Source organism: Sycon ciliatum, chromosome 1, assembly GCF_964019385.1.
Source record: "Sycon ciliatum chromosome 1, ocSycCili1.1, whole genome shotgun sequence".
Taxonomy (NCBI): Eukaryota; Metazoa; Porifera; class Calcarea; order Leucosolenida; family Sycettidae; genus Sycon; species Sycon ciliatum.
The window spans coordinates 62,274,286-62,285,111 of record NC_088643.1 but is presented as its reverse complement, the minus strand read 5'-3'; the positions used below and the strand labels follow the sequence as shown (position 1 = coordinate 62,285,111).

Sequence of the window (10,826 nt, the reverse complement as noted above, 5' to 3'; positions counted from 1 at the left end):
CAAGTTTGCACCCTGCGCCATTTCGCAGTCCAGTGTTCATATGTCCAGACCTGTGCAACGCCCGAGCGTGCTTGACTCACTCGATCGGATTTCATTGAGCAGCACTGTACTGATCACCCATGCCCAGGCCAGGTTAGCACATTTTTTAGGCACAGCAATGGACAGTGAATTCAGAAATACAGCGTTGTCTTCAAAGTCACACGCGCCAGTCAGGTAAGAATGCATTGTATTAGAAGCTGAAGCCGCTAAAGATGATTATACTCGGGAGACCAGCTCCAGGATAAAGGCTAAGACCGTGTTGCTTCGAAAAGCTAGAGACAAACAAAGGCTTCACAAATACATATAGCTGCTACTACTCCCTCTACAAGCACTAGTCAAAACTCATTGTCAATACAGGTAATTGCAAGAGTGCAAAACCGAGCAAGAACAAAAAGAGGATAAATACACCATAAGATAGGGTGATTGGTGGCAATAAGTTATACAAGTACAAAGAAATTGGCTTCTACTTTTGTGGATGTTGGGGAGCGCTTTCATCACGATGCAGGGGCACTGCTGTGATAGCAACATTACTACATTGTACCTTCCCGGCAGGAAAGTAATGGACACTAATCTATTCTGTTCAAGCACATGACATTCAGTGCTATGGTCAGGATTACGATTCGCTTTCCTTTGAAAATATAGAAATCCTCTTTAAAAGGAAGTAGACTAACACAACATGAGCTGCACCAGCATGTACAGTACCATGCGGTCGTTGTCGTCAGCACGGGTGCTATGCCGTTAGTATCTCCACGCCAGTGTCGGTTATGAGGATTGTGTGCTCGAACTGAGCAGCTCTATACAGCGCACACACACACACACAGAAACATACACACAAAATAATAGTATGCATCAAGCACACATGACAACATATTACGCAAAACAAGCGTAGGCAAATCTGCCACGAGTTTGTGATCAGCATCTACTTACAAACTGGTGCACACAATTTGCTCTTGCAACAAACAGACAGCATAATACATGTATCACAAGATACACAAGAGGTACACAAAGGAAAGTAAGGTCTTATTTTGTTGTAACTCAGAGTTTCATAGTCCAACAACCAATCATCAGGCAGTGGAGATTGTCATGGTCAGCATCCAGCTGAACATAGCTCAAGCATGGTTCTTACCGTCCATGATCCATGGTCACCAATGTCCACTTGTCCTTGAGAGTACGGTGATACGGCCAGCCTGTTGTGATGATGGGCTCTGCAGCAAGCAAGTAGCAGGTATACACATGAACGTATACGTACGTGAACACATGCAGCACACCAATGCACACACATACATGCCCCCCCCCCCCCCCTACACACACATGCAATCACACATACTGAACAAAAAAATTCAAAGCATTCAAACACCGCTACATGTTCCAGCCCTGTCACAAAAGACCAGGTATTGTGGGAGAAGTGCAGGCAGCAAGCAACAAGCATGTAGCTACACGTGCATCTAATGCCAAAGCTACGACATACCGATCGTAAACGTCATGCCTGTCTCCATCACGCCAGCTTCTGCAGGGGATCCTGAGGGCAGTCAAAATAAACACACTTCTACTCGGACCACAAACTCACAGCAGAACAGACCAGTACTGGAAGAAAGAGATGTGACACCTCTGCAATGGCTTGCAATTTCATCTTGAAAATAAACGGTGGGACCATACAATATCGCTGGTCAAAATGCAGCTTGGCCTTAGGAAAATAACCCGGGCACAACGCAAAGGCAACATCTTGCAAGTACAACAAAGTACTGTAAGACCAGATATTCTAACGTCAATTAAAGTTAACCATCTCCGCATTTTTGTGGGTTAGCGAGGTGAAATTCTTACGAATTCCATCTCAAAACAGGCAAATGACTTCACAGGTACATATCGTTTCGTACAAAACGACATCGAATGTTAACAAATTTTTTAAATTCGTTAACTCGTTAGAATTAAATGTTCGTTAACATTACTGGTCTTACAGTGTGTGACAACGGGTGCGGGAACAGTATGTGACAACGGGTGTGGGAACCTGGCTTGTCAACAGAACAAGCACTACACAATGGGTTTCTACTTTGCGAGATAGGGCACCGCTGAAACCACAAATACGGTCTTTTCCGGAGTTTTTAAGCCGCACTTTAAATACCAGTCGGTGCGGCTTACACTCCGGAATATATGGTACAGTCAAACCTCGCATAACCGCACACATCTGTTTTCCACAGAAATATCCGGATAGGCGAGGGAACCGGAAAATCGAACACACATACTGTATGTATGCATGGCAAATGCTGTAAATCGGTAACCAACGATTTTCTTCCGGATGGCGAGGGATCCGGATAAAAGAGGACCGGATAAGCGAGGTCTGACGGTGCACAACTACTTGTACTTGTACACATAGCACAGAAGTAACAGAGAAGAACCAGCAGAGCATGGACTCCAGCCACGGGCCTTTACAAACACAGGAGAATCAGCAACACAGTGGAGGGAGGTTCCAGGCATCGGTGCTTACCATGGCAAATGACGGGTGGCATGTGGAAGAATTTACCGATGCCGTGGCCAGTGATGTTTGGCGAAACATTGAACGACGTATCTCGAAGCACAGATCTGCAAGACAAGGATGATAAACAGAATGCCACAAAGAGAAAGGAATGGTTTGCAATGCAACAAACGGAACGACGACTGTAACAGTTTCCGTTCGATTGAGACTGTCCGACCAATCTCCTTAAAAAATATACTGTGCAGGTACAGGATAAGGAGATGTAGTCAGTGGCTACCCAAGCAACAGCTATCCAACTTTGGGTTTCGGACCTTAGAACCTCTTGCCTTGCACTAACTACATGTACACCAAGAACCAAGCAGCAATCCAAAAATGCAAATGCAATGCGCACGCATGTTTCCCGGAACTGAACTTCGGCAGCACAGCTGATCATTGCGGCTGCACGGGACGACCTTCCCGCCACACTGAGGCAAAGAACTATGTATGGAACTAGCCATGAGTGCATGCAACACACCAGCAAGCTGTTAATACGTAGACGTCTAGTCTAGCGCGTGCAAAGATGAATAGCATGAGAACCATACGACACATGAATCATATGAGGCATGTAATGCATACAACACACTGTACAAACAAACCAACAAAAAGCAAACAAAACAAACACACACACACACACACACACACACACACACACACACACACAAACACACACACACACACACACACACACACACACACACACACACACACACACACACACACACACACAAACGTACAGCTGCTGGCAGTCGGGATAGCCGGTGCACTCACCGTACTGACGTGGGTATTACGGAAAAGGACATGCCCGGTGCACAAGATGCAATGGCTGCCTGCGTGCACTCTTCAGCAACCTGAAGCAAACGCGAAGCTTCCTCGTTGACTTCTCCGACCGCAAACGTTGCGCACGTGTCACCATGCATACCATCCAGATAGACCTGTGAGCAAAAGGAACCGGTGAAGACAGAAAGAATACTTATAGCAAGGTATGCGAGAAGACGAGTGATAAAGAGGCAAAGACAACGGAGGAGACAGTGAGTAAAATGGTCGGTCAATCAGCCAAAATATAAACCAGTGATGCAGCAATTGGTGTTTTCTTCGAACGAACATTCCCTCGATTGTTGCTTTGGCAAACGAACGAATACTATTCTCTATTCTTCTGAAGTAGCTCAATCACTTCACTCTATCAGACCCAACAGTCATGTTGTCTACAGATCACGTGCATAGTAAATATCCACTGGTGAAAGAGAAAATTTGACCTAAGAACATGCTTCACAGTTCTCAGAACATGATTTTCTTCCCTCTCGTCCACAACACTACAGAGAGGAGATCATGGTCGGAGCTGCATAATACAGCAACGCAGCACGAATTCTCGAGCAATAGAATATTCGAATAGTCTGTCTGCATTCGAAAATTATTTCTGGTGTCAGTATTCTGGAACATTCCGAACATGCGAATATTCCTTTGCATCACTGGTATAAACACTCTTTCACCTGTAAGGTCTGTGTGCATCAATTGACTTAAAAAGCAGTTTGACACAATGAACATTAACACTGTGTGATGATAGAGGCATGTACAGCAGCAACGGCACACCGGCGCAAGAAGTGCACTGAAGATTTCATCACAGCTCTGGGCGCCTATGAAACGCGACCGATGGCCGTGTTTGGTCAGTACAATTTATCCGGAGACACCCTGCAGTGTGTGTATCCACTGCAATACAGTACAACGAACACCGGTCCGTCCGGGTCGAGACGGTCACAATTCACTAAACTTGCTTTCGACCATGTGAACACAATAATTATAGTGTTGTGGCCATTGAAAGTCGCAGCACAGTGCAGCAAGTTAACACTGGTTGCCAGCAATACAGTACAGCACTTAATTTTCATTTCAGAGTGCACTCTCTATTAAACCCATAGGTAAAACTAAGAGTGCATGGCCAGAGTGCGCAGTTCAAGTGGATTGCTGGCAATTCCTAGATGACATCACTTTAGTCATGCAGCGTGTACTAGCAGGATTCAAGCAGATCTCCTGCTGCACAAGTGCGGCTCAGTTGTACGAATCAGGGAGTAGTAGAATAGACAATTTACTACTCCCTGGTACGAACTATGCCACCTTCCGCCACTTATCTGCACCAACTATGGTGTAATCCAGGAGTTTTACATAACATACATGCCTATGGAAGCTGCAAACTCTGGTTTTCATGTACTCTTGGCAAGCCATCAGACAGCAACAGTTAGCCTCACCGTTATGTCAACCGAGACAATGTCGCCATTCTGAAGAGCACGGCTGCATCAGGACACAAACAGGCATTGTGTGCATGTGAAGAAGAGCTACATGTTTTGCTTACTTTAGTCAGAGTACAATGAACAATGTGGTGAAGATGCAGCGAGTCATAAGGGGCCGTCCAAGGTTTCCAATAGTATTTTCAAACGAAACGTTTTCGTTTGAGGGTGGGTTTTAGGAGTTTCCTTTTGAAAATACGTATTGAATGTACATGGAGAATGCCAAGCTACATTGTATATCTGGGTGTCGAAGATTGACATCAGTATTCTGTTGGAATTCGTTTTACCTGCAGAAAAGGTGGGTGGTGGGAGGGGGCTGAAAAAATATTTAAACAAATTGTTGTGTAAAAGCAATCGGTAGCCCAGGACGGCCCCTAACATGGCCGACATGTAGACTACGGTGGGGGTGAGGAGCACTGGCTCACAACTTTGCTGGACAGCAGGGCTTCTACCAGTGCGGCACTTCGGTTTGCGCACATTGAAATCTAAACAATGCACAAAACTCGACTCTGTTCGGGTTTTTGATTACTACCACCGGCTCCTAGGGAGAAATCAAGAGGAATAATAGGCATGCAGATAGACAGTGAGGGTTTACACTCATGTAACAGGTAAATGGTGAGAGCTACACTCACTTATCTGGTATTCCATGGCACAGGACATTGTTGACAGAGGTGCAGATCGACTTTGGGAATTTTCGGTAGTTGAGCGGAGACGGATATGCGCCGGCTTGCAAGATCATCTCGTGAAGAACAGAGTCAATCTCATCTGTTGTAACTCCTTCCTTTAGCAACACCCAAGCACAAAGCAGAGCAGTGTTCATCTCATCTGTTTTAACTCCTTCCTAAGCAACGCCCAATGAAACCACACAGAATAATAAAAATTGGAACCGTGTTCAACTCTCCTGGTAAGCGGAGGCATCCAACCCATTGACATTCAGTACACGCACGCACACACGCACGCACACACACACACACACACACACACACACACACACACACACACACACACACACACACACACACCCACACACGCACACACACACGCACATAAACACACACACAATGTATATCCTGGGTACATTGCTTGTCAACTGCAGTGATCCATAGAAGCCGGCAGAGTCATTACCGGCCCGAGGCAGTACCAGCATACGTGACCCAAGCCATACACATAGCATATCACAATCAAATCCGAGGCTTTTTGTCCTCACTACTAGCTGATCATACCTTGCACAGCTCACCACCACGAGCCAGCACAGACTTGGCTAGCTGGCACGCACGGCGCATACGCTCCGTCGTGTCGGGCGTCCTGTGAAGCATCGGACGGTCGGCCCTGGCAGGACACGACGTGGTGGCGTACTCGGGCTGGCGAATGGCGTCCGGCACAGTGCGCTGTGGTGAGACCTGAGCAGCGGTGGCAACAGGGTACAGAATGAACACACATGTCTGAGTCTAGCGAAGCTGCTGCAGGCAGCTATCCTGTGCACAACAGCCAGCTCAGCATGAAGGTCAGTTCATTGTTTACATGACCAGTCACATCTATGATCTGTTGTGAACACAGACATGAATTGTTCGACTAACTTACAATAGCCGGGCGGACAACACTGTATGGCCGAGAGCTGGGCCATGACCAAAAGGCCCTTGTTGAAGGCGGCGGGCAGTGATGACGTAGTAGTGGAGCTGTTCCTACATGCTCTGCTGAGCTGCTATAAAACAACAGAAGAGGAAGGAAAGAAGAAAACACCCGGGGTTATTTGAAACTGCAGCACTACTGAAAAAGGACTTTTTTTTTCTACCAAGTAGTTTTCGGGAGACTGGGGCTCGTTCTCTCAGAGCAACGGGAACTTTCTTCATCTCACCCGACTTCTTTTCACTTCGCGGCTCTATTCATAAGCAATGTATTAGTATGCTGGTCTCAGTGAGCAGTCTGGTTACTGTGTGATGCACACACACACCATGAAGTGTCTATGATGGCCGCTGTACATCATATACTACTAGTAGTGCATGAACCGTCCACCGAGTTCAACATAATATCATATTATGACGAACTCAGGAAAATCCAAAACTCAGAACACAGTATATGGTACACCTTGTGATGCATCATAAATCTCTCACAATGCAACCTTGCAGCTTTGTTACCCAAAAGCGCACACTGAAAGTACTAGTACCGTAAAATCCCGCCAGAGCGCCCCGTCTCTCCCATCCGCCCCTCCCTGACTTCTTATCAGGGAAGTGATTGATTCAATGATTGTACCCTCGTACGACTCTGTGATGCCGTACTGTACTGCACTCAGTCTGCAGACGCGTGCCCGACCCCGTTGGAAATGTACGCAACAGTGCCCACCCTCTTGACCAGGGATCGCACAAACCCTGAGTTTTGACGGGTCTGTACTACTCCTGGCTCTTGACCTTTGGTCGGTGTGCGAGATGCACGAACAGTTTTCGTAGGGGGAGTATTTTTCATGTAGTACTGAATGCGGCAAGTAGGACTCGCCCATCCGCCCCTCCCCACCTGAAGCGTCGAGGAGGTAGGGGCGCTCTGGCGGGATTTTACGGTACTTGCATTCATGTACAGGTTAGGTCCGGATAATACACTCTATCGGATAATAAAGCTTTCCAGCCCCTATTGGATGTGATTGCATGCACTCTCCTGGAAAGACAGGGGCGCTGTGTTCGAACCCTGCTCGTGGATCCTTCTTTTGCAACAGTAGTAAAAAATACTACAGACGGATGCCCGGATACGAGAGATCCACATATTTAAATGTAATGGATCCAGGAGGGTCTAGTGTGCAGTTTGGTTTGAATATTTATTATTTGCATTCAAAATAATGTGTGCCCGAGCGCTCTGCAACCAGCGAGATCTCTCCTACTAGTACCCCCGCTTCTACTGTAAAACGGTTAATTTTAGCGCCGGTGATATTTTAGTGATTTTAGCGAAGGGGTGTTTTCGCTAAAGTTTTGCCACGCCAATGGAAACTTTGCATGCACATAACAGTACGGTGGGCATCATTTTTTTACTCTGAAACCCTGATCGCTCAAATATTTCGGATGGAGAGCCCAGGATAAATTTATAGAAAAGAAAAAGGACCAAGGAACTACACGTTACGCTATACTGTCCACTAACACCACCAGTTACTAAACAATCAGGTCATGCGATAACATTGCACGACACTGACCGACGGTACTGACGTTCTACAACTAACTGGCTAACAGCTCTAGCACACCTTGGATGCGCACTCCAACAGCCTTCCAACTTGGAAGGTTCTAAGTTATATGATAACATAAGAGGGGAACTTCCCAACCGAAGGTGAGCGCAACCAAGACAAGCACGAGCTGAAAGTTTCAGCTGTGAAGGACGTTGGCGGATGTTCATGCATGTGGATGACGAAACTGGCAAGACCATTGGACAATACGGTCAAACCACGATTCAAGGATGCAAAGCAACATTCCACACAGTACTGTGCTGTTTTACTAAGGCGTTCGGTTTTGCATGATTCTTGTTCGGTTTTGCATGATTCTTGTTCGGTTTTGCATGATTCTTGTTCGGTTTTGCATGATTCTTGTTCGGTTTTGCATGATTCTTGTTCGGTTTTGCATGATTCTTGTTCGGTTTTGCATGATTCTTGTTCGGTTTTGCATGATTCTTGTTCGGTTTTGCATGATTCTTGTTCGGTTTTGCATGATTCTTGTTCGGTTTTGCATGATTCTTGTTCGGTTTTGCATGATTCTTGTTCGGTTTTGCATGATTCTTGTTCGGTTTTGCATGATTCTTGTTCGGTTTTGCATGATTCTTGTTCGGTTTTGCATGATTCTTGTTCGGTTTTGCATGATTCTTGTTCGGTTTTGCATGATTCTTGTTCGGTTTTGCATGATTCTTGTTCGCATAGCTTCCCCTTTTATTGATCGTCGCATCTTTGAGCCACACAAGTTGTGTGGAATGTTGCTTTGCATCCTTGAATCGTGGTTTGACCGTATTGTCCAATGGTCTTGCCAGCTTCGTCATCGACATGCATGAACATCCGCCAACGTCCTCCACAGCACAGACTTTCAGCTCGTGCTTGTCTTGGTTGCGCTCACCTTCCCCTCTTATGTTATCATATAACTTAGAACCTTCCAAGTTGGAGGGCTGTTGGAGTGCGCATCCAAGATGTGCTAGAGCTGTTAGCCAGTTAGTTGTAGAACGTCAGTACCGTCGGTCAGTGTCGTGCAATGTTATCGCATGAGCTGATTGTTTAGTAACTGGTGGTCTTAGTGGACATTATAGCGTAACTTGTAGTTCCTTGGTCCTTTTTCTTTGCTATCTCTTAATTTGCTAAATCCTATATATAGGATTTTGGTCATATTTTTCAACTCAAAATGGGTGTGGCATGAGAATAGCAAAAAGTATGTGACCAATTCTTCCTTGCTAGGTCTTAGTAGATATCGAGAGTTGAATAAGATAATTTTTTCAAACACTAACATCTCAGGCTCATCTCCTTGCCCAATATTACTAAGGCCTGTGCCCTATTTTTCGAATCCTATATATAGGATTTGAGATTTTATTGGACCTTGTTTTATCCTAAAAACTGGTAGTTTCATGACGGTATGTGCGATATGTCGTCATGAAACCATCCTGTGCCACACCTGCAATGTTCTTTTGCACATTCACTGCTTCAGTCCTTTCCATGACAGCAGCTGAACAATTATGCTCAAATTTCCAATTATTGCTGAAAATGGGTATTCATCAGAAATATTATCGCCCTATGAATCTACATTCATGCCTCAAACATATACAACTTCCATGAAAACCATTATGTCGTTATTTAATGGTCGTGATGACCAATAACAACGGCATAAAAGGCACACATTTTCAAATCCTATATATAGGATTTTTGGCCAGCAAATTAAGAGATAATATTTCATCGAGAATTTGTCCAGATTCAGAAAACGCTAAAAATGTTACCCGCTAAAATTAGCCGTTCTGCAGTACAGGTGGAATCCTGATAATTCGAATATGGTTTAATTCGAACATACTGCTTGATTAGAAGTTTTTCTAAGACCGATTTCTATCAATACGATTCCCACATAAAAAGTTCTGATAATTCGAACCCCGAACTGGATATGTCCGGTTAATTAGAAGTCCCACAGATTCCACTTACATAGAAAATGTGTGGGATTTGTGCTGATAATTCGAAGTTAGCAAAGTGTAATTCGAAGTTCACTGTATATTGTACTGGTCAGTTCAGTTTGCATGAGCAGGCTGTGCCAGTTCAGTATCCGTGAAATCACTGTCCAAAAGATCCATAGCGCAACTCTGTGTGACCCGGAGAGCATTTTGGCATACATATTGTGTTGTCAGTTCATGTTTGGATAATTAGAATGTCCGGATAATTAGAAGTTGTTTCCTGGCATTTTGAAGTTCGAATTATCAGGATTCCACCGATACAAATTATAGTTGATTTGTTCCAGTCACGGCACAATCTACTTTCTGGGTGCGCAAACTTCAGTTCAAACTTTTTTTGTAAGATTTTTGATTTGATTATTGATTGATTGCTCGTATTTTATCACATGTGCACAGTAAGTGTAGCTTAGTAAGGGTGCATGAACCGGGTTATGCGCTGTATACAGTTTACTTGTGCCAGGGAGATTGAGTGTACAAGTAAGTACTGTATCTGTATTTTGTTTACAGTTCTGCTCTCGTAAAAAACTGATAGAATGTCGAAGCATGTCTCTTACCAACACAGTGACGTAACAGGTGCACTACGCAAACACCGTCCCAAGGAATAAGACATGTCCAAGATATGAATGGAAAGCAAGTTCCTACCACACACTACATCCACAATCAATCTCAATGAACACAGAACAGTCTTCAGCCCTCATGGCATGCAAGTAATTGGCCACCATAAATATCTTCAGCACAAACTGACACCTCGATGAAGATTATGACTATGAGAAGCACAAAATTTTGAACCACCTTATCACCATAGGCTTGGTCACGTTGGTGCGGCACGTGGATCATCGCGTGCA

The 10,826-nt window shown here is 44.9% G+C and overlaps 1 protein-coding gene across 2 annotated transcripts; it reads right to left on the bottom strand.

Annotated features, from left to right (window-relative positions):
* Positions 1-169: 169 nt before the first annotated feature.
* Positions 170-10,733, bottom strand: LOC135804761 (methionine aminopeptidase-like). 2 transcript variants are annotated; one of them, XM_065318716.1, is made up of 10 exons: positions 10,536-10,733; positions 6,406-6,526; positions 6,048-6,224; positions 5,457-5,605; positions 4,786-4,828; positions 3,317-3,480; positions 2,522-2,616; positions 1,508-1,558; positions 1,166-1,244; positions 170-833 (listed from the first exon to the last, which is right to left on the bottom strand). In XM_065318716.1, the coding sequence occupies exons 1-10, from the start codon at positions 10,589-10,591 to the stop codon at positions 770-772; spliced, it is 999 nt and encodes a 332-aa protein (XP_065174788.1). In that variant the 5' UTR covers positions 10,592-10,733; the 3' UTR covers positions 170-769. The 2 variants fall into 2 exon arrangements, with proteins under 2 accessions (XP_065174788.1, XP_065174789.1); XM_065318717.1 differs by having other exon boundaries at positions 6,406-6,523.
* Positions 10,734-10,826: the final 93 nt, after the last annotated feature.